We start from the raw sequence: 23829 nt of genomic DNA, 5'->3' as shown, positions 1-23829 counted from the left end.
TCTCCAATCTTCAGGCACCTCACCTGTGGCTGCCGATGATTCAAATATCTCTGTTAGGGGACCCGCAATTTCCTCCCTAGCCTCCCACAACATCCTGGGATACATTTCATCAGGTCCCGGGGATTTATCTACCTTGATGCGCTTTAAGACTTCCAGCACCTCCTCCTCTGTAATATGCACACTTCTCAAGACATCACTATTTATTTCCCTTAGTTTCCTAACATCCATGCCTTTCTCCACCGTGAATACCGATGAGAAATATTCATTCAGGATCTCACCCAACTCTTGTGGCTCTGCACATAGATGTCCTTGTTGATCCTTAAGAGGCCCTACTCTGTCCCTAGTTACTCTTTTCCCCTTTCTGTATCTGTAGAATCTCTTTGGATTCTCCCTTGCATTATTTGCCAAAGCAATTTCATGTCCCCTTTTTGCCCTCCTGATTTCCCTCTTAACTCTATCTTGACAATCTCTATACTCTTCAAGGGATCCACTTGATCCCAGTTGCTTATGTACGTCATATGCCTCCTTCTTCTTTTTGACCAGAGTCTCAATATCTCGAGTCATCCAGGGTTCCCTCCTTCTACCAGCCTTGCCCTTTACTCTAAAGGGAATGTGCTTACCCTGCACCCTGGTTAGCACATTATTAAAAGCCTCCCATTTACCAGCCGTCCCTTTGCCTGCCAACAGTCTCCCCCAATCTATCTCTGCAAGTTCCTGTCTGATACCATCAAAATTGGCCTTGCCCCAATTAAGAATTTTAACTCTTGGGCCAGACCTATCATTCTCCATAGCTATCTTAAAACTCATGGAGTTATGGTCACTTGTCCCAAAGTGATCCCTCACTAGCACTTCTGTCACTTGCCCTTCGTTATTTCCCAAGACGAGGTCAAGTTTTGCCCCCTCTCTAGTCGGTCCATCCACATACTGAATGAGAAATTCCTCCTGAATACACTCAACAAATCAGCCTTTCCTCATAGGATTTTCCCTCCATACCAGGCAACATCCTGGTAAATCTCCTCTGCACCCGCTCCAAAGCCTCCACGTCCTTCCTATAATGCGGTGACCAGAACTGTACGCAATACTCCAAATGCGGCCGTACCAGAGTTTTGTACAGCTGCAACATGACCTCATGGCTCCAGCCCCTTGCCTTGTTTGTCCCGCCCAAGTGCATTACCTCACACTTATCCGGACTGAATTCCATTTGCCTCTGATCAGCCCATCTCACCAGCCCGTCTGTATCCTCCTGTAATCTAAGGCTATCCTCCTCACTATTTACCATCCCACCAATTTTTGTTTCATCCATAAACTTACTTATCAACCCTCCTACATTCCTAAGCGGGCAGCACGGTAGCACAGTGGTTAGCACTGTTACTTCACAGCTCCAGGGTCCAAGGTTCGATTCCGGCTTGGGTCACTGTCTGTGCGGAGTCTGCACGTTCTCCTCGTGTCTGCGTGGGTTTGCTCCGGGTGCTCCGGTTCCCTCCCACAGTCCAAAGATGTGCTGTTAGGTGAATTGGACATTCCGAATTCTCCCTCAGTTTACCTGAACAGGCGCCGGAATGTGGCGACTAGGGGCTTTTCACAGTAGCTTCATTGCAGTGTTAATGTAAGCCTACCTGTGACAATAAAGATTATTATTATATCTAAACCACAAACACAAAGAGCCCCAATACTGATCCCTGCGGGACCCCACTGGGCTTCCAGTCTGCTTCCTGCCACCCAGGATCCAATCTGTCAAATTTCCTTGGATCCCACGGGCTCTTCCCTTTACTATCAGTCATGTGGCACCTTATCAAAAGCCTTGCTGAAGTTCAATGTTAAGGTCTTGGGGAGGGTAAAGAAGTGAGAATGATTCCAGGGATGTGGAGAGATTGGGAAGCTGGGAATGTCCTCACAACAAATTAAGAGGAGATTTTATTTGATGTGTTCAAAATCACAAATGGCTTTGAAAGAGTGAATATGGATAAATTGTTCCACGAACACATGGGGCAATTAACCACAAGTCATGTTCCAGAACATGTGAGAGTCACTAACCACAAGTCATGTTCCAGAACATGCAATGGTCATTACCCAGAGGTCATGTTCCAGAACACGTGAGGGTCATTAACTGGAGGTCATAAATCTAAGGGAACTGCCACAAGGATAGACAGTTGATAGGGCAAAGTTGCACTCAGGGGAATGGGTTAAAGTGTGTCTGTTTCAATGCAAGGAGTGTCAGGAATTAGGGAGATGAACTTAGAGCTTGGATCAGTACTTGGACCTACGATGTTGTGGCCATGACGGAGACATGGATTTCGCAGGGGCAGGAATGGCTGTTAGATGTTCCGGGATTTAGATGTTTTCAGAAGAATAGGGAGGGAGGTAAAAAAGGAGGGGGAGTGGCACTGTTAATTAGGGAGTGCACCACAGCTGCAGGAAAGGAGGTAGTTGAGGAGGATTTGTCTACTGAGTCAGTATGGGTGGAAGTCAGAAACAAGAAAGGAGCAGTCACTGTATTGGGAGTTTTCTGTAGACCCCCCCCCCAATAGCAGCAGAGAGATAGAGGAACACATTGGGCGGCAGATCTTGGAAAAGTGCAGAAGTATCAGAGTTGTTGTCATGGGTGACTTCTACTTCCCTAATATTGACTGGAACCTCCTTAGTGCAAATGGTTTGGATGGAGCAGATTTTGTCAGGTGTGTACAGGAAAGATTCCTGACTCGATATGTAGACAGGCCGACTAGGGTGGGGGGGGGGGGGGGGGGAGGTCATATTGGACTTGGTGCTCGACAACGAACCAGGCCAGGTGTCAGATGTCTCGGTGGGAGAGCATTTTGGTGACAGTGACCACAACTCCTTGACCTTTACCATAGTCATGGAGAGGGATAGGAACAGACAGTGTGGGAAGGTATTTAATTGGGGGAGGGGAAATTATACTGCCATTAGACAGGAGCTGAGGAGCATAAAGTGGGAACAATTGTTCTCAGGGAAATGCACAACAGTAATGTGGGGATTGTTTAAGGCGCGCTTGCTGCGAGTGCTGGATAGTTTTGTCCCACTGAGACGAGGAAGGAATGGTTAGATACATAGATACGCACATAGAAGATAGGAGCAGGAGGAGGCCTTTTGGCCCGTCGAGCCTGCTCCGCCATTCATCACCATCATGGCTGATCATCCAACTCAATAGCCTAATCCTAATGCTCTTCGGGAGGGTTTAAACTAGTTCAGCAGGGGCTTGGGAACCTGAATTGTAGCTCCAGTATACAGGAGGTTGAGAGTAGTGAGGTCATGAGTAAGGTTTCAAAGTTGCAGGAGTGTACCGGCAGGCAGGAAGGTGGTTTAAAGTGTGTCTTCTTCAATGCCAGGAGCATCCAGAATAAGGTGAGTGAACTTGCGGCATGGGTTGGTACCTGGGACTTCGATGTTGTGGCCATTTCGGAGACATGGATAGAGCAGGGACAGGAATGGTTGTTGCAGGTGCCGTGGTTTAGATATTTCAGTAAGCTCAGGGAACGTAATAAAAGAGGGGGAGGGGTGGCATTGTTAGTCAAGGACAGTATTACGGTGGCAAAGAATGTTTGATGAGGACTCGTCTACTGAGGTAGTATGGGCTGAGGTTAGAAACAGGAAAGGAGAGGTCACCCTGTTAGGGGTTTTCTATAGACCTCCAAAAAGTTCCAGAGATGTAGAGGAAAGGATTGCAAAGATGATTCTGGATAGGAGCGAAAGCAACAGGGTAGTTGTTATGGGGGACTTTAACTTTCCAAATATTGACTGAAAACGCTATATTTCGAGTACTTTAGATGGGTCCGTTTTTGTCCAATGTGTGCAGGAGGGTTTCCTGACACAGTATGTAGATAGGCCAACGAGAGGCGAGGCCGTATTGGATTTGGTACTGGGTAATGAACCAGGACAGGTGTTAGATTTGGAGGTAGGTGAGCACTTTGGTGATAGTGACCACAATTCGATTACGTTTACTTTAGTGCTGGAAAGGGATAGGTATATACCGCAGGGCAAGAGTTATATCTGGGGGAAAGGCAATTGTGATGCGATGAGGCAAGACTTAGGATGCATCGGATGGAGAGGAAAACTGCAGGGGATGGGCACAATGGAAATATGGAGCTTGTTCAAGGAACAGCTACTGCGTGTCCTTGATAAGTATGTACCTGTCAGGCAGGGAGGATGTGGTCGAGCGAGGGAACTGTGGTTTACTAAAGCAGTTGAAACACTTGTCAAGAGGAAGAAGGAGGCTTATGTAAAGATGAGACATGAAGGTTCAGTTAGGGCGCTCGAGTGTTACAAGTTAGCTAGGAAGGACCTAAAGAGAGAGCTAAGAAGAGCCAGGAGGGGACATGAGAAGACTTTGGCAGGTAGGATCAAGGATAACCATAAAGCCTTCTATAGATATGTCAGGAATAAACAAATGACTAGGGTAAGAGTAGGACAGTAGTGGGAAGTTGTGCTTGGAGTCCGAGGAGATAGGAGAGGTGCAAAATTATTATTTTTCGTCAGTATTCACACAGGAAAATGACAATGTTGTCGAGGAGAATACTGAGATTCAGGCTACTAGACTAGAACGGCTTGAGGTTCATAAGGAGGAGGTGTTAGCGATTCTTGAAAATGTGAAAATAGATAAGTCCCCAGGGCCGGATGGGATTTATCCTAGGATTCTCTGGGAAGCTAGGGAGGAGATTGCTGAGCCTTTGGCTTTGATCTCTAAGTCATCTTTGTCTACAGGAATAGTGCCAGAAGACTGGAGGATAGCAAATGTTGTCCCCTTGTTCAAGAAGGGGAGTAGAGACAACCCCGGTAACTATAGACCAATGAGCCTTACTTCTGTTGTGTGCAAAGTCTTGGAAAGGTTTATCAGAGATAGGGTGTATAATCATCTGGAAAGGAATCATTTGATTAGAGATAGTCAACACGGTTTTGTGAAGGGTAGGTCATGCCCCACAAACCTTATTGAGTTCTTTCAGAAGGTGACCAAACAGGTGGGTGAGGGTAAAGCAGTTGATGTGGTGTATATGGATTTCAGTAAAGCGTTTGATAAGGTTCCCCACGGTAGGCTACTGCAGAAAATACGGAGTCATGGGATTCAGGGTGATTTGGCAGTTTGGATCAGAAATTGGCGAGCTATATCTGTTTTGGGGCCACTGCTGTTTGTCATTTTTATAAATGACCTGGAGGAGGGCGTAAAAGGATGGGTGAGTAAATTTTAAGATGACACTAAAGTCGGTGGAGTTGTGGACAGTGCGGAAGGATGTTACAAGTTACAGAGGGACATAGATAAGATGCAGCGCTGGGCTGAAAGGTGGCAAATGGAGTTGAATGCAGAAAAGTGTGAGGTGATTCATTTTGGAAGGAATAACAGGAAGACAGAGTACTGAACTAATGGTAAGACTCTTGGTAGTGTGGATGAGCAGAGAGATCTCGGTGTCCATGTACATAGATCCCTGAAAGTTGCCACCCAGGTTGAGAGGGTTGTTTCGAAGGCGTACGGTGTGTTAGCTTTTGTTGGTAGAGGGATTGAGTTTCGGAGTCATGAGGTCATGTTGCAGCTGTACAAAACTCTGGTGCGGCCGCATTTGGAGTATTGCGTGCAATTCTTGTCGCCGCATTATAGGAAGGATGTGGAAGCATTGGAAAGGGTTCAGCGGAGATTTACCAGAATGTTGCCTGGTATGGAGGGAAGATCTTATGAGGGAAGGCTGAAGGACTTGAGGCTGTTTTTGTTAGAGAGAAGAAGGTTAAGAGGTGACTTAATTGAGGTATACAAGATGATCAGATGATTGGACAGGGTGGACAGTGAGAGCCTTTTTCCTCGGATGGTGATGTCTAGCACGAGGGGACATAGCTTTAAATTGAGGGGAGATAGATATAGGACAGATGTCAGAGGTCGGTTCTTTACTCAGAGAGTAGTAAGGGCGTGGAATGCCCTGTCTGCAACAGTAGTGGACTCGCCAAGACTAAGGGTATTCAAATGGTCATTGGATAGACATATGGACGATAAAGGAATAGTGTAAATGGGCTTTCGAGTGGTTTCACAGGTCGTGCAACATCGAGGGCCGAAGGGCCTGTACTGCGCTGTAATGTTCTATGTTCTTTGTTCCCACTCTCCCCAAATGCTATGTCCAGTCGCCTCTTGAATATATTCAAAGTTTAGCATCAACTACTTCCTGTGGTAATGAATTCCACAAGCTCACCACTCTTGTGTGAAGAAATGTTTCCTTATCTCTGTCCGAAATGGTTTACCCTGAATCCTCAGACTGTGACCCCGGGTTCTGGACACACCCACCATTGGTAACATCTTCCCAACAAATGTGAGGTCATGCATTTTGGAAGGTCTAATACAGGTTACAGAGGGACATAGATAAGATGTAGCGCTGGGCGGAGAGATGGCAGATGGAGTTTAATCCGGACAAATGTGAGGTAATGCATTTTGGAAGGTCTAATGCAGGTAGGGAATATACAGTGAATAGTAGAACCCTCAAGAGTATTGAAAGTCAGAGAGATTTAGGAGTACAGGTCCACAGGTCACTGAAAGGGGCTACACAGGTGGAGAAGGTAGTGAGGAAGGCATACGGCATGCTTGCCTTCATTGGCCGGGGCATTGAGTATAAGAATTGGCAAGTCATGTTGCAGCTGTATAGAACATTAGTTAGGCCACAGTTGGAGTATAGTGTTCAATTCTGGTCGCCACACTACCAGAAGGATGTGGAGGCTTTAGAGAGGGTGCAGAAGAGATTTACCAGAATGTTGCCTGGTATGGAGGGCATTAGCTATGAGGAGCGGTTGAATAAACTCGGTTTGTTCTCACTGGAGCGAAGGAGTTTGAGGGGTGACCTGATAGAGGGGCATAGACAGAGTGGATGGTCAGAGACTTTTTCCTAGGGTAGAGGGGTCAATTACTAGGGGGCATAGGTTTAAGGTGCGAGGGGCAAGGTTTAGAGGACATGTACGAGGCAAGCTTTTTCACAGAGGGTAGTGGGTGCCTGGAACTCGCTACCGGGGGAGGTGGTGGAAGCAGGGACGATAGTGACGTTTAAGGGGCATCTTGACAAATACATGAATAGGATGGGAATAGAGGGATACGCATTCCGGAAGTGTAGAAGATTGTAGTTTAGTCGGGCAGCATGGTCGGCACGGGCTTGGAGGGCCGAAGGGCCTGTTCCTGTGCTGTACTTTTCTTTGTTCTTTATTCTTTGATGCAGAGATCCTACCGCATGATCTGGACAGGTTGGGCGAGTCATTTGTGTTTTTGTATAAATGACTTGGACGAGGAAGTGGAAGGGTGGGTTAGTAAGTTTGCCAATGACACAAAGGTTGGGGGAGTTGTAGATAGTGTTGAGCGCTGTTACAGGTTACAACAGGACATTGACAGGATGCAGAGCTGGGCTGAGAAGTGGCAGATGCAATTCAGCCTAGATAAATGTGAAGTGATTCATTTTGGAAGGTCGAATTTGAATGCTGAATACAGGGTTAAAGGAAGGATTCTTGGACGTGTGGAGGAACAGAGTGCTGGTTTAGCACAATGGGCTAAACAGCTGGCTTGTAGTGCAGAACAAGGCCAGCAGCATGGGTTCAATTCCTGTACCGGCCTCCACAAACAGGCGCCGGAATGTGGCGACGAGGGGCTTTACACAGTAACTTCATTGAAGCCTACTTGTGACATTAAGCGATTATAATTATTATTATCATCATTTTGGTGTCCACGGACATAGATCCCTCAAAGTTGCCACCCAGGTTGATAGGGTTGTTAAGAAGGTGTATGGTGTGTGGCTTTCATTAACAGGGGGATTGAGTTTAAGAGCCGTGAGGTTTTGCTGCAGCTTTACAAAACCCTACTTAGACCACACTTGGAATATTGTGTCCAGTTCTGGTCGCCTCATTGTAGGAAGGATGTGGATGCTTTGGAGAGGGTACAGAGGAGATTTACCAGGATGCTGCCTGGACTGGAGGGCATGTCTTATGAAGAAAGGTTGAGGGAGCTAGGGCTTTTCTCACTGGAGCGAAGAAGAACATAAGAACATAAGAACTAGGAGCAGGAGTAGGCCATCTGGCCCCTCGAGCCTGCTCCACCATTCAATGAGATCATGGCTGATGTTTTGTGGACTCAGCTCCACTTTCCGGCCCGAACACCATAACCCTTAATCCCTTTATTCTTCAAAAAACTATCTATCTTTATCTTAAAAACATTTAATGAAGGAGCCTCTACTGCTTCACTGGGCAAGGAATTCCATAGATTCACAACCCTTTGGGTGAAGAAGTTCCTCCTACACTCCGTCCTAAATCTACTTCCCCTTATTTTGAGGCTATGCCCCCTAGTTCTGCTTTCACCCGCCAGTGGAAACAACCTGCCCACATCTATCCTATCTATTCCCTTCATAATTTTATACGTTTCTATAAGATCCCCCCTCATCCTTCTAATTGCAGCATAACCTCCCTAGTCTTAAACTCCATCCGTCTAGCAATGAAGGACAAAATTCCATTTGCCTTCTTAATCACCTGTTGCACCTGTAACACCTGAAGGCAGGGAAGTGACTTGATAGAGGTGTACAAGGTGGTGAGAGGCATGGATAGAGTGGATAGCCAGAGACCCCAGGGTGGAAATGGCTGTCACGAGAGGACATAATTTTAAGGTGATTGGAGGAAGGTATAGGGGAGATGTCAGAGGTCGGGGGCGAAATTCTCCGGTATCGACGCGATGTCCGCCGACTGGCGCCCAAAACGGCGCAAATCAGTCGGGCATCGCGCCACCCCAAAGGTGCGGAATGCTCCGCATCTTGGGGGGCCGAGCCCCAACCTTAAGGGGCTAGCTCGGCGCCGGACGAATCTCCGCCCCGCCAGCTGGCGCGGAAATGACATCTCCGGGCGGCGCATGCGCGGGAGCGTTAGCGGCCGCTGACGGCATTCCTGCACATGCGCAGTGGAGGGAGTCTCTTCCGCCTCCGCCATGGTGGAGACCGTGGCGAAGGCGGAAGGAAAAGAGTGCCCCCACGGCACAGGCCCGCCCGTGGATCGGTGGGCCCCGATCGCGGGCCAGGCCACCGTGGGGGCAACCCCCGGGGCCAGATCGCCCCACGCCCCACGCCCCCCACCCCGGAGCCCGCCCGTGCCGCCAGTAAGGTAGGTGGTTTAATCTACGCTGGCGGGACAGACATTTTAGCGGCGGGACTTCGGCCCATCCGGGCCGGAGAATCGCGGGGGTGGGGGCCCGCCAACCGGAGCGGCGCGATTCCCGCCCTGCCGAATATCCGGTGCCGGAGAATTCGGCAAACGGCGGGGGCGGGATTCACGCCAGCCCCTGGCGATTCTCCGACCCGGCGGGGGGTCGGAGAATCTCGTCCAGGTTCTTTACACAGAGAGTGGTGGGTGTGTGGAATCACTGCCAGCAGAGGGGGTGGAGTCAGAGTCATTCGGGACATTTAAGCGACTCTGGGACAGGCACATGGACAGCAGTAAGTTGAAGGGGTGTAGGTTTGGTTGATCTTAGATTCGGATAAATGGTCGGCACCACATCGTGGGCCGAAGGGCCTGTTCTGTGCTGGACTGTTCTATGTTCTATGATGTGAGGGGACGTGAGGGAATGATTGTGATTACACTGTGAGCTGTTGTGATCTGGAACATCCTTCCCAAAAGAACAACATTCCAAATGGATCTGGATCAATACCCGGAAGAGGAAACACATTCAAGGCCATGGGGAAAGATTGGGGAAATCGGATTAAACAGGAGAACCCTTCAAAGTGCTGGAAGAATGGGTAGAAATGACGACACTGTAGGTAAGAGTCGATAAAACAATGTTCGGATGGATTGCACCGTTCGTGACCTGTGCAATGTTAGACATATCCAACAGTTTGACCCGGAAAACATTAATTTCTGGGATTTCTTACCGGTCTGGTGGTACAGCGAGACTCCTGTGGAGATCGGGACTGGCAGTTTCCGTGGAGATGCGGTTTCGATTTTCATCAGTTCTTCACAGCATTGTTTCCAGGCACCTGACAAACCAGAGGAACAAATTGGCTCAGATCCCCGTTCACGTCAGCCTGACACAATGATCTGCTCTGGGAAGGGAGAGCAGCTGGGGCATTATTCTTCAGCAGATATAAAGAAGCAGTTTCCACCTGATGGAGCGAAGGAATGGGGGTTCTGTCGCCGTATCCCTGAGTTTCTCAATGAACCAATGGTGAAGAGAGGCCGGTTCCAGATTCCTCCTTTGACCAGTGAACAAGCATCAAATCAGAACAATCCCAAAGTACAGACAAGCCTGACACATAACTGAGAACATGGAAAACAGAGCAGGAGGAGGCCATTCGGCCCTTCAAACCTGCTCCCCCATTCATCACCATCATGGCTGATCATCCAACTCAATAGCCCAATCCTGCTTTCTCCCCATATCCTCTGATCCCCTTCGCCCCAAGTGCGATATCGAACTGCTTCTTGGCCTGGGACAGGGAGTGATGGTGAGAGAGAGTGATGGTGAGAGGGGGCCACGGAGAGAGAGTGGTGGTGAGAGGGGGCCGCGGAGAGGGAGTGATGGTGAGAGGGGACCTGGGAGAGGGCGTGATGGTGAGAGGGGACCTGGGAGAGGGCGTGATGGTGATAGTGGGACTGGGAGAGGGAGTGATGGTGAGAGAGGGCCTCGGGGAGGGAGTGATGGTGAGAGTGGGACTGGGAGAGGGTGTAATGGTGAGAGGGGGCCTCGGGGAGGGAGTGATGGTGAGAGGGGGCCTCGGGGAGGGAATGATGGTGAGAGAGGGCCTCGGAGAAGGAGTGATGGTGAGAGGGGGTCTGGGAGAGGGAATGATGGTGAGAGGGGACCTCGGGGAGGGAGTGTTGGTGAGAGGGGGCCTCGGGGAGGGAGTGATGGTGAGAGTGGGACTGGGAGAGGGTGTGATGGTGAGAGGGGGCCTCGGGGAGGGAGTGATGGTGAGAGGGGGCCTCGTGGAGGGAGTGATGGTGAGAGGGGGCCTCGGGGAGGGAGTGATGGTGAGAGGGGGCCTCGGGGAAGGAGTGATAGTGAGAGGGGGCCTCGGGGAGGGAGTGATGGTGTGAGGGGGCCTGGGAGAGGGAGTGGTGGTGAGAGTGGGACTCGGAGAGGGCGTGATGGTGAGAGGGGGCCTCGGGGAGGGAGTGAAGGTGAGAGGGGGCCTCGGGGAGGGAGTGAAGGTGAGAGGGGGCCTCGGGGAGGGAGTGATGGTGAGAGGGGGCCTCGGGGAGGGAGTGATGGTGAGAGTGGGACTGGGAGAGGGTGTGATGGTGAGAGGGGGCCTCGGGGAGGGAGTGATGGTGAGAGGGGGCCTCGGGGAGGGAGTGATGGTGAGAGGGGGCCTCGGGGAGGGAGTGATGGTGAGAGGGGGCCTCGGGGAAGGAGTGATGGCGAGAGTGGGCCTCGGGGAGGGAGTGATGGTGAGAGGGGGCCTCGGGGAGGGAGTGATGGTGAGAGGGGGCCTCGGGGAGGGAGTGATGGTGAGAGGGGGCCTGGGAGAGGGAGTAATGGTGAGAGGGGGCCTTGGGGAGGGAGTGATGGTGAGAGTGGGACTGGGAGAGGGAGTGATGGTGAGAGGGGGCCTTGGGGAGGGAATGATGGTGAGAGAGGGCCTCGGAGAAGGAGTGATGGTGAGAGGGGGTCTGGGAGAGGGAGTGATGGTGAGAGGGGGCCTCGGGGAGGGAGTGATGGTGAGAGGGGGCCTTGGGGAGGGAGTAATGGTGAGAGTGGGACTGGGAGAGGGAGTGATGGTGAGAGGGGGCCTCGGGGAGGAAGTGATGGTGAGAGGGGGCCTCGGGGAGGGAGTGATGGTGAGAGGGGGCCTTGGGGAGGGAATAATGGTGAGAGGGGGCCTCGGGGAGGGAGTGATGGTGAGAGGGGGCCTCGGGGAAGGAGTGATGGTGAGAGGGGGTCTGGGAGAGGGAGTGATGGTGAGAGGGGGTCTGGGAGAGGGAGTGATGGTGAGAGGGGGCCTCGGGGAGGGAGTGATGGTGAGAGGGGGCCTCGGGGAAGGAGTGATGGTGAGAGGGGGCCTGGGAGAGGGAGTGATGGTGAGAGGGGGCCTCGGGGAGGGAGTGAAGGTGAGACGGGGCCTGGGAGAGGGAGTGATGGTGAGAGGGGGCCTCGGGGAGGGAGTGATGGTGAGAGGGGGTCTGGGAGAGGGAGTGATGGTGAGAGGGGGCCTCGGGGAGGGAGTGATGGTGAGAGGGGGCCTCGGGGAGGGAGTGATGGTGAGAAGGGGCCTCGGGGAGGGAGTGAAGGTGAGAGGGGGCCTCGGGGAGGGAGTGATGGTGAGAGGGGGCCTCGGGGAAGGAGTGATGGTGAGAGGGGGGCTGGGAGAGGGAGTGATGGTGAGAGGGGGCCTCGGAGAGGGAGTGATGGTGAGAGGGGGCCTCGGGGAGGGAGTAATGGTGAGAGGGGGCCTGGGAGAGGGAGTGATGAATGTTTTGCTGTGATTTCTGTTTTCCTTCCAATGTCTGGTGGTCCTTTTATCGATGTCCTCCTTCAGGGGGGTGGAGAAACTTGTGTGAGGATGGGGCGGGAGCTCTGTGGGTGAGGGTGTGGGGGCTCTGTGGGTGAGGGTGTGGGGGCTCTGTGGGTGAGGGTGTGGGGGCTGTGTGGGTGAGGGTGTGGGGGCTCTGTGGGTGAGGGTGTGGGGGCTGTGTGGGTGAGGGTGAGGGGGCTGTGTGGGTGATGGTGTGGGGGCTCTGTGGGTGAGGGTGTGGGGGCTCTGTGGGTGAGGGTGTGGGGGCTCTGTGGGTGAGGGTGTGGGGGCTGTGTGGGTGAGGGTGTGGGGGTTGTGTGGGTGAGGATGGGGGCTCTGTGGGTGAGGATGAGGGCGGGCTCTATGGGTGAGGGTGTGGGTGCTCTGTGGGTGAGGGTGTGGGGGCGAGCTCTGTGGGTGAGGGTGTGGGGGCTCTGTGGGTGAGGGTGAGGGGGCTCTGTGGGTGAGGGTGTGGGTGCTCTGTGGGTGAGGGTGTGGGGGCTCTGTGGGTGAGGGTGTGGGGGCTCTGTGGGTGAGGGTGTGGGTGCTCTGCGGGTGAAGATGGGGGCTCTGTGGGTGAGGGTGTGGGGGCTCTGTGGGTGAGGATGTGGGGGCTGTGTGGGTGAGGATGGGGGCTGTGTGGGTGATGGTGTGGGGGCTCTGTGGGTGAGGGTGTGGCGGCTCTGGGTGAGGATGGGGGCTCTGGGTGAGGATGGGGGCTCTGTGGGTGAGGATGGGGGCTCTGTGGGTGAGGGTGTGGGGGCTCTGTGGGTGAGGGTGTGGGGGCTGTGTGGGTGATGGTGTGGGGGCTCTGTGGGTGAGGGTGTGGGGGCTCTGTGGGTGAGGGTGTGGGGGCTGTGTGGGTGAGGGTGTGGGGGCTCTGGGTGAGGATGGGGGCTCTGTGGGTGAGGGTGTGGGCTCTGTGGGTGAGGGTGTGGGGGCTGTGTGGGTGATGGTGTGGGGGCTGTGGGTGAGGGTGTGGGGGCTGTGTGGGTGATGGTGTGGGCTCTGTGGGTGAGGGTGTGGGGGCTCTGTGGGTGAGGGTGTGGGCTCTGTGGGTGAGGGTGTGGGGGCTGTGTGGGTGATGGTGTGGGGGCTGTGTGGGTGAGGGTGTGGGGGCTGTGTGGGTGAGGGTGTGGGGGCTGTGTGGGTGGGGATGGGGGCTCTGGGTGAGGATGGGGGCTCTGGGTGAGGATGGGGGCTCTGTGGGTGAGGGTGTGGGCTCTGTGGGTGAGGGTGTGGGGGCTGTGTGGGTGATGGTGTGGGGGCTCTGTGGGTGAGGGTGGGGGCTGTGTGGGTGAGGATGGGAGCTCTGTGGATGAGGATGGGGGCTCTGTGAGTGAGGGTGTGGGGGCTGTGTGGGTGAGGGTGTGGGGGCTCTGTGGGTGAGGGTGTGGGGGTTGTGTGGGTGATTGTGTGGGGGCTGTGTGGGTGAGGGTGTGGGGGCTCTGTGGGTGAGGATGGGAGCGGGCTCTTGCCGGGGAATGAGGTTGTGGGCGCTGGTGGTGGTGGCTATGCTGGAGATTTGGAGGCAGTTTCAGTTGTGGCCCCTGTCGGGGAGGTGCTGATTCGGGGGAATGATGGGTTTGAGCGGGGAGGGTGGATATGAGGTTTCGGGGATGGGGCGAGAGGGGGATTAAGGAAATGAAGGATTTGTTCCTTGGGAAGGATTTGATCAGAGAGGAGGTGGGGGAGAAGATTGGGATGGCGCGGGGGGAAGGGTTTCGACTGGGGGGGGGGAAAGTTTTGGGCTGGAGCAGGTGGAAGGGTTTGGGTTGGGGCAGGGGGAAGGGTTTGGGTTTGGACTGGGGGGAAGGGTTTGCGTTGGCGCAGGGGGAAGTATTTGGGTTGGGGCTGGGGGAAGGGTTTGGGTTTGGACGGAGAAAGCGTTTGGGCTGGGGCGCAGGGGAAGGGTTTGGGATGGCGCAGGGGGAAGGGTTTGTGTTGAGGCAGGGGGAAGGGTTTGGGCTGGAGCAGGGGGAAGGGTTTGGGTTTGGACGGAGAAAGCGTTTGGGCTGGGGCGCAGGGGAAGGGTTTGCGTTGGCGCAGGGGGAAGGGTTTGTGTTGAGGCAGGGGGAAGGGTTTGGGCTGGAGCAGGGGGAAGGGTTTGCGTTGGCGCAGGGGGGAAGGGTTTGCATTGGCGCAGGGGGAGGGGTTTGCATTGGCGCAGGGGGAAGGATTTGGGTTGGGGCAGGGGAAGGGTTTGGATTGTGGCGGGGGGAAGGGTTTGGATTGTGGCGGGGGGAAGGATTTGGGTTGGTGCGAGGGGAAGGGTTTGGGTTGGCACGGGGGGGTAGGGTTTGAGTTGGGGCGGGGGGAAGGGTTTGGGTTGGGGTGGGGGAAGGGTTTGGGTTGGCGCAGGGGGAAGGGTTTGGGTTTGGACAGGAGGAAGGGTCTGTGTTGGGGCAGGGGGAAGGGTTTGGGTTTGGACAGGGGGAAGGGTTGGGTTGGCGCAGGGGGAAGGGTTTGGGTTGGCGCAGGGGGAAGGGTTTGGGTTGGCGCAGGGGGAAGGGTTTGGGTTGGCGCAGGGGGAAGGGTTTGTGTTGGCGCAGGGGGAAGGGTTGGGGTTGGCGCAGGGGGAAGGGTTTGGATTGGGGCAGGGGAAGGGTTTGGGTCGGGGCGGGGGGAAGGGTTTGGATATTCAGGGAGCGAGGGTGGAAACTTAGATCTAGGACAAACAGAGTTATTATCTCTGGGTTGTAACCCGTGCCACGTGATAGCGAGACGAGGAATAGGGAAGAGAGGAGTTGAACAGGTGGCTTCAGGGATGTTGCAGGAGGGAATGTTTCAGATTTTTGGGTAATTGGGGCTCATTCTGGGGTCGTTGGGACCTCTTCAAACAGGATGGTCTACACCTGGACCAGAGGGGTACCAATATCTTGGGGGGGAATTTTGCTAATGCTCTTCGGGAGGTTTTGAACCAGTTCAGCAGGGGCTTGGGAACCTGAATTATAGCTCCAGTATGCAGGAGGTTGAGAGTAGTGAGGTCATGAGTAAGGTTTCAAAGTTTCAGGAGTGTACCAGCAGGCAGGAAGGTGGTTTAAAGTGTGTCTTCTTCAATGCCAGGAGCATCCGGAATAAGGTGGGTGAACTTGCGGCATGGGTTGGTACCTGGGACTTCGATGTTGTGGCCATTTCGGAGACATGGATAGAGCAGGGACAGGAATGGTTGTTGCAGGTGCCGGGGTTTAGATATTTCAGTAAGCTCAGGGAAGGTGGTAAAAGAGGGGGAGGGGTGGCATTGTTAGTCAAGGACAGTATTACGGTGGCACAAAGGACGTCTGTTGAGGACTCGTCTACTGAGGTAGTATGGGCTGAGGTTAGAAACAGGAAAGGAGAGGTCACCCTGTTAGGGGTTTTCTATAGGCCTCCGAAAAGTTCCAGAGATGTAGAGGAAAGGATTGCAAAGATGATTCTGGATAGGAGCAAAAGCAACAGGGTAGTTGTTATGGGGGACTTTAACTTTCCAAATATTCACTGGAAACGCTATAGTTCGAGTACTTTAGATGGGTCCGTTTTTGTCCAATGTGTGCAGGAGGGTTTCCTGACACAGTATGTAGATAGGCCAACGAGAGGCGAGGCCATTTTGGATTTGGTACTGGGTAATGAACCAGGACAGGTGTTAGATTTGGAGGTAGGTGAGCACTTTGGTGATAGTGACCACAATTCGATTACGCTTACTTTAGTGCTGGAAAGGGATAGTTATATACCGCAGGGCAAGCGTTATATCTGGGGGAAAGGCAATTATGATGCGATGAGGCAAGACTTACGATGCATCGGATGGAGAGGAAAACTGCAGGTGATGGTCACAATGGAAATGTGGAGCTTGTTCAAGGAACAGCTACTGCGTGTCCTTGATAAGTATGTACCTGTCAGGCAGGGAGGAAGTGGTCGAGCAAGGGAACCGTGGTTTACTAAAGCAGTCGACACACTTGTCAAGAGGAAGAAGGAGGCTTATGTAAAGATGAGATATGAAGGTTCAGTTAGGGCTCTCGAGAGTTACAAGTTAGCTCGGAACGACCTAAAGGGAGAGCTAAGAAGAGCCAGGAGGGGTCATGAGAAGTCTTTGGCAGGTAGGATCAAGGATAACCCTAAAGCTTTCTATAGATATGTCAGGAATAAAAGAATGACTCGGGTAAGAGTAGGGCCAGTCAAGGACAGTAGTGGGAAGTTGTGCTTGGAGTCCGTGGAGATAGGAGAGGTGCTAAATGAATATTTTTCGTCAGTATTCACACAGGAAAAAGACAATGTTGTCGAGGAAAATACTGAGATTCAGGCTACTAGGCTAGAAGGGCTTGAGGTTCATAAGGAGGAGGTGTTAGCAATTCTGGAAAGTGTGAAAATAGATAAGTCCCCTGGGCCAGATGGGATTTATCCTAGGATTCTCTGGGAAGCTAGGGAGGAGATTGCTGAGCCTTTGGCTTTGATCTCTAAGTCATCTTTCTCTACAGGAATAGTGCCACAAGACTGGAGGATAGCAAATGTTGTTCCCTTGTTCAAGAAGGGAAGGAGAGACAACCCCGGTAACTATAGACCAGTGAGCCTTACTTCTGTTGTGGGAAAAATCTTGGAAAGGTTTATAAGAGATAGGATGTATAATCATCTGGAAAGGAATAATGTGATTAGAGATAGTCAACACGGTTTTGTGAAGGGTAGGTTGAGCCTCACAAGCCTTATTGAGTTCTTTCAGAAGGTGACCAAACAGGTGGATGAGGGTAAAGCAGTTGATGTGGTGTATATGGATTTCAGTAAAGCGTTTGATAAGGTTCCCCACGGTAGGCTACTGCAGAAAATACGGAGGCATGGGATTCAGGGTGATTTAGCAGTTTGGATCAGAAATTGGCTAGCTGGAAGAAGACAAAGGGTGGTGGTTGATGGGAAGTGTTCAGACTGGAGTCCAGTTACTAGTGGTGTACCACAAGGATCTGTTTTGGGGCCACTGCGGTTTGTCATTTTTATAAATGACCTGGAGGAGGGCGTAGAAGGATGGGTGAGTAAATTTGCAGATGACACTAAAGTCGGTGGAGTTGTGGACAGTGCGGAAGGATGTTACAGGTTACAGAGGGACATAGATAAGATGCAGCGCTGGGCTGAGAGGTGGCAAATGGAGTTTAATGCAGAAAAGTGTGAGGTAATGCATTTTGGAAGGTCTAATGCAGGTAGGGAATATACAGTGAATGGTAGAACTCTAAAGAGTATTGAAAGACAGAGAGATTTAGGAGTACAGGTCCACAGGTCACTGAAAGGGGCAATACAGGTGGAGAAGGTAGTCAAGAAGGCATACGGCATGCTTGCCTTCATTGGCCGGGGCATTGAGTATAAGAATTGGCAAGTCATGTTGCAGCTGTATAGAACCTTAGTTAGGCCACACTTGGAGTATAGTGTTCAATTCTGGTCGCCACACTACCAGAAGGATGTGGAGGCTTTAGAGAGGGTGCAGAAGAGATTTACCAGAATGTTGCCTGGTATGGAGGGCATTAGCTATGAGGAGCGGTTGAATAAACTCGGTTTGTTCTCACTGGAACGAAGGAGGTTGAGTGGAGACCTGATAGAGGTCTACAAAATTATGAGGGGCATAGACAGAGTGGATAGTCAGAGGCTTTTCCCCAGGGTAGAGGGGTCAATTACTAGGGGGCATAGGTTTAAGGTGAGAGGGGCAAGGTTTAGAGTAGATGTACGAGGCAAGTTTTTTACGCAGAGGGTAGTGGGTGCCTGGAACTCGCTACCGGAGGAGGTAGTGGAAGCAGGGATGATAGGGACATTTAAGGGGCATCTTGACAAATATATGAATAGGATGGGAATAGAAGGATACGGACCCAGGAAGTGTAGAAGATTGTAGTTTAGTCGGGCAGCATGGTCGGCACGGGCTTGGAGGGCCGAAGGGCCTGTTCCTGTGCTGTACATTTCTTTGTTATTTGTTTGTTCTTTGGTGGAATTGCAGATAGCGAGAAGGACTGTCAGAGAATACAGCAAAATATAAATAGATTGGAGAGTTGGGCAGAGAAATGGCAGATGGAGTTCAATCCAGGCAAATGCGAGGTGATGCATTTTGGAAGATCTAATTCAAGAGCGGACTATACGGTCAATGGAAGAGTCCTGGGGAAAATTGATGTACAGAGAGATCTGGGAGTTCAGGTCCATTGTACCCTGAAGGTGGCAACGCAGGTCGATAGAGTGGTCAAGAAGGCATACAGCATGCTTGCCTTCATCGGACGGGGTATTGAGTACAAGAGTCGGCAGGTCATGTTACAGTTGTATAGGACTTTGGTTAGGCCACATTTGGAATACTGCGTACAGTTCTGGTCACCACATTACCAGAAGGATGTGGATGCTTTAGAGCGGGTGCAGAGGAGGTTCACCAGGATGTTGCCTGGTATGGAGGGTGCTAGCTATGAAGAAAGGTTGAGTAGATTAGGATTGTTTTCATTGGAAACGCGGGGGTTGAGGGGGGACCTGATTGAGGTCTACAAAATTATGAGAGGTATGGACAGGGTGGATAGCAATAAGCTATTTCCAAGAGTGGGGGTGTCAATTATAAGGGGTCACGATTTCAAGGTGAGAGGGGGAAAGTTTAAGGGAGATGTGCGTGGAAAGTTTTTTACGCAGAGGGTGGTGGGTGCCTGGAACGCTTTGCCAGCGGAGGTGGTAGAGGCGGGCACGATAGCATCATTTAAGATGCATCTAGACAGATATATGAACGGGCGCGGAACAGAGGGAAGTAGATCCTTGGAAAATAGAAGTCAGGTTTAGATAAAGGATCTGGATCGACGCAGGCTGGGAGGGCCGAAGGGCCTGTTCCTGTGCTGTAATTTTCTTTGTTCTCATCCTTCTGAACTCCAACGAGTACAGACCCAGAGTCCTCAACCGTCCCTCATTCGACAAGCTCTTCATTCCAGGGATCATTCTTGTGAACCTCCTCTGGACCCTTTCCAAGGCCAGCACATCCTTCCTTAGATACGGGGCCCAAAACTGCTCACAATACTCCAAATGGGGTCTGACCAGAGCCTTATACAGCCTCAGAAGTACATCCCTGGTCTTGTATTCTAGCCCTCTCGACATGAATGCTAACATTGCATTTGCCTTCCTAACTGCCGACTGAACCTGCGTGATAACGTTCAGGGAATCGTGAACAAGGACTCCCAAGTCCCTTTGTGCTTCTGATTTCCTAAGCATTTTGAAAATAGCAAAATGTTTGGGCTGTGGGGGGGGGCGAGTTTGGGCTGGGGGGCGAGTTTGGGCTGGGGGGGGGGCGAGTTTGGGCTGGGGGGGGCGAGTTTGGGCTGGGGGGTGGGCGAGTTTGGGCTGGGGGGTGGGCGAGTTTGGGCTGGGGGGGGGGGGGGGAGTTTGGGCTGGGGGGGCGAGTTTGGGCTGGGGGGAGAGTTTGGGCTGGGGGGAGAGTTTGGGCTGGGGGGTGGGCGAGTTTGGGCTGGGGGGTGGGCGAGTTTGGGCTGGGGGGTGGGCGAGTTTGGGCTGGGGGGGCGAGTTTGGGCTGGGGGGGCGAGTTTGGGCTGGGGGGCGAGTTTGGGTGGGGGGGCGAGTTTGGGCTGGGGGGGCGAGTTTGGGCTGGGGGGGCGAGTTTGGGCTGGGTGGGCGAGTTTGGGCTGGGGGGGTGAGTTTGGGCTGGGGGGGCGAGTTTTGGCTGGGGGGGACGAGTTTGGGCTGGGAAGGCGAGTTTGGGGTGGGGGGGCGAGTTTGGGGTGGGGGGGCGAGTTTGGGGTGGGGGCACGAGTTTGGGGTGGGGGGCGATTTTGGGCTGGGGGGGCGAGTTTGGGTTCGGGGGGCGGGTTTGGGCTGGGGGGCGAGTGACCATTTGAATGCCCTTAGTGTTGGCGAGTCCACTACTGTTGCAGGCAGGACATTCCACGCCCTCACTACTCTCTGAGTAAAGAACCTACCTCTGACCTCTGTCCTATATCTATTACCCCTCAGTTTAAAGCTATGTCCCCTCGTGCCAGCCATATCCATCCGCGGGAGAAGGCTCTCACTGTCCACCCTATCCAATCCCCTGATCATTTTGTATGCCTCTATTAAGTCTCCTCTTAACCTTCTTCTCTCCAACGAAAACAACCTCAAGTCCATCAGCCTTTCCTCATAAGATTTTCCCTCCATACCAGGCAGCATCCTGGTAAATCTCCTCTGCACCCGCTCCAAAGCCTCCACGTCCTTCCTATAATGCGGTGACCAGAACTGTACGCAATACTCCAAATGCGGCCGTACCAGAGTTCTGTACAGCTGCAACATGACCTCCTGACTCCGGAACTCAATCCCTTTACCAATAAAGGCCAACACTCCATAGGCCTTCTTCACAACCCTATCAACCTGGGTCCCATATCATACTCATTTATATCTATCTGCGCGATTAGTTCATCCACTTTATTGCGAAAGCTTCGTGCATTAAGGCACAGAGCCTTTAAGTTTGTCTTTTTCACAATGTTTGTCTTGCTCCCAATTTTTTTCTCTCCTGCCCCGTTTGAATATTGTACCTGGTTTCTCCACCTATCACTTTTCTTATTCACTTTTCTACCTTTTGGTTTTGACCTTGCTCCCTCTTTCTCTGACTCTGCGTAGGTTCCCATCCCTTTGGTATATTAGTTTTAGTGATGAATGGTGGAGCAGGCTCGAAGGGCCGAATGTCCTCCTCCTATCCTCGATGTATCTATCTTGGTGAATATGAGGGGGGTGCGGGGGAATTGTTAACCTTTCAGCTCTGTAAATGGAGCTGGTCACTGCGATACCGGCTGCACAGCCGGGTGTGGGTGGGCCTGGTCACTGCGATACCGGCTGCACAGCCGGGTGTGGGTGGAGCTGGTCACTGCGATACCGGCTGCACCGCCGGGTGTGGGTGGAGCTGGTCACTGCGATACCGGCTGCACAGCCGGGTGTGGATCGAGCTGGTCACTGCGATACCGGCTGCACAGCCGGGTGTGGGTGGAGCTGGTCACTGTGGTACCGGCTGCACCGCCGGGTGTGGGTGGAGCTGGTCACTGCGATACCGGCTGCACAGCCGGGTGTGGATGGAGCTGGTCACTGTGGTACCGGCTGCACAGCCGGGTGTGGGTGGAGCTGGTCACTGTGGTACCGGCTGCACAGCCGGGTGTGGGTGGAGCTGGTCACTGCGATACCGGCTGCACAGCCGGGTGTGGGTGGAGCTGGTCACTGCGATACCGGCTGCACAGCCGGGTGTGGATGGAGCTGGTCACTGTGATACCGGCTGCACAGCCGGGTGTGGGTGGAGCTGGTCACTGCGATACCGGCTGCACAGCCGGGTGTGGATGGAGCTGGTCACTGTGGTACCGGCTGCACAGCCGGGTGTGGGTGGAGCTGGTCACTGTGGTACCGGCTGCACAGCCGGGTGTGGGTGGAGCTGGTCACTGTGGTACCGGCTGCACAGCCGGGTGTGGATGGAGCTGGTCACTGCGATACCGGCTGCACAGCCGGGTGTGGATGGAGCTGGTCACTGCGATACCGGCTGCACAGCCGGGTGTGGATGGAGCTGGTCACTGTGGTACCGGCTGCACAGCCGGGTGTGGGTGGAGCTGGTCACTGTGGTACCGGCTGCACAGCCGGGTGTGGGTGGAGCTGGTCACTGCGATACCGGCTGCACCGCCGGGTGTGGGTGGAGCTGGTCACTGTGGTACCGGCTGCACAGCCGGGTGTGGGTGGAGCTGGTCACTGTGGTACCGGCTGCACAGCCGGGTGTGGATGGAGCTGGTCACTGTGGTACCGGCTGCACCGCCGGGTGTGGGTGGAGCTGGTCACTGTGGTACCGGCTGCACAGCCGGGTGTGGATGGAGCTGGTCACTGCGATACCGGCTGCACAGCCGGGTGTGGGTGGGCCTGGTCACTGCGATACCGGCTGCACCGCCGGGTGTGGATCGAGCTGGTCACTGCGATACCGGCTGCACAGCCGGGTGTGGGTGGAGCTGGTCACTGCGGTACCGGCTGCACAGCCGGGTGTGGGTGGGCCTGGTCACTGCGGTACCGGCTGCACAGCCGGGTGTGGGTGGAGCTGGTCACTGCGATACCGGCTGCACAGCCGGGTGTGGGTGGGCCTGGTCCTGTCTACATATTGTCATCAATCAGGTTACTTTCCATTTGCCATTCATCAACCAGATGGGTTTTTACAACAATTTGGAAGCTTCATGGTGACTGACCGACCCCGCGGACCGACCCCGCGGACCGACCCCGCGGACCGACCCCGCGGACCGACCCCGCGGAGTGACCCCGCGGACCGACCCCGCGGACCGACCCCCGACCCCGCGGACCGACCCCGCGGACCGACCCCGCGGACCGACCCCGCGGACCGACCCCCGACCCCGCGGACCGACCCCGCGGACCGACCCCGCGGACCGACCCCGCGGACCGACCCCGCGGACCGACCCCGCGGACCGACCCCCGACCCCGCGGACCGACCCCGCGGACCGACCCCGCGGACCGACCCCGCGGACCGACCCCGCGGACCGACCCCGCGGACCGACCCCGCGGACCGACCCCGCGGACCGACCCCCGACCCCGCGGACCGACCCCGCGGACCGACCCCGCGGACCGACCCCGCGGACCGACCCCGCGGACCGACCCCGCGGACCGACCCCGCGGACCGACCCCGCGGACCGACCCCGCGGACCGACCCCGCGGACCGACCCCGCGGACCGACCCCCGACCCCGCGGACCGACCCCGCAGACCGACCCCGCGGACCGACCCCGCGGACCGACCCCCGACCCCGCGGACCGACCCCGCGGACCGACCCCGCGGACCGACCCCGCGGACCGACCCCGCGGACCGACCCCGCGGACCGACCCCGCGGACCGACCCCGCGGACCGACCCCGCGGACCGACCCCCGACCCCGCGGACCGACCCCGCGGACCGACCCCGCGGACCGACCCCGCGGACCGACCACGCGGACCGACCACGCGGACTGACCCCCGACCCCGCGGACCGACCCCGCGGACCGACCCCGCGGACCGAACCCGCGGACCGACCCCGCGGACCGACCCCGCGGACCGACCCCGCGGACCGACCCCGCGGACTGACCCCCGACCCCGCGGACCGACCCCGCGGACCGACCCCGCGGACCGACCCCGCGGACCGACCTCCATACCAGGCAACATCCTGGTGAACCTCCTCTGCACCCTCTCTAAAGCATCCACATCCTTCTGGTAATGTGGCGACCAGAACTGTACGCAGTATTCCAAATGTGGCCTAACCAAAGTCTTATACAACTGTAACATGACCTGCCGACTCTTGTACTCAATACCCCGTCCGATGAAGGCAAGCATGCTGTATGCCTTCTTGACCACTCTATCGACCTGCGTTGCCACCTTCAGGGTACAATGGACCTGAACTCCCAGATCTCTCTGTACATCAATTTTCCCCAGGAC

The 23829-nt window shown here is 54.4% G+C and overlaps 1 protein-coding gene across 2 annotated transcripts in view; it reads right to left on the bottom strand.

Moving 5' to 3' along the window:
- LOC140409377 (rhotekin-like) overlaps positions 1 to 23829 on the bottom strand; it is a 342330-nt gene that overhangs the window by 97942 nt on the left and 220559 nt on the right. For both annotated transcript variants that reach the window (XM_072497827.1, XM_072497828.1), the window contains one exon: positions 9870 to 9974. In XM_072497827.1, the coding sequence (XP_072353928.1) occupies positions 9870 to 9974 (105 nt within the window). The remainder of the gene's footprint in view (positions 1 to 9869; positions 9975 to 23829) is intronic.

This window comes from Scyliorhinus torazame, chromosome 3 (assembly GCF_047496885.1).
Source record: "Scyliorhinus torazame isolate Kashiwa2021f chromosome 3, sScyTor2.1, whole genome shotgun sequence".
Lineage (NCBI taxonomy): Eukaryota > Metazoa > Chordata > Chondrichthyes > Carcharhiniformes > Scyliorhinidae > Scyliorhinus > Scyliorhinus torazame.
The sequence above is the reverse complement of the archived record's forward strand: the minus strand, read 5'-3'. Positions and strand labels throughout refer to the sequence as shown.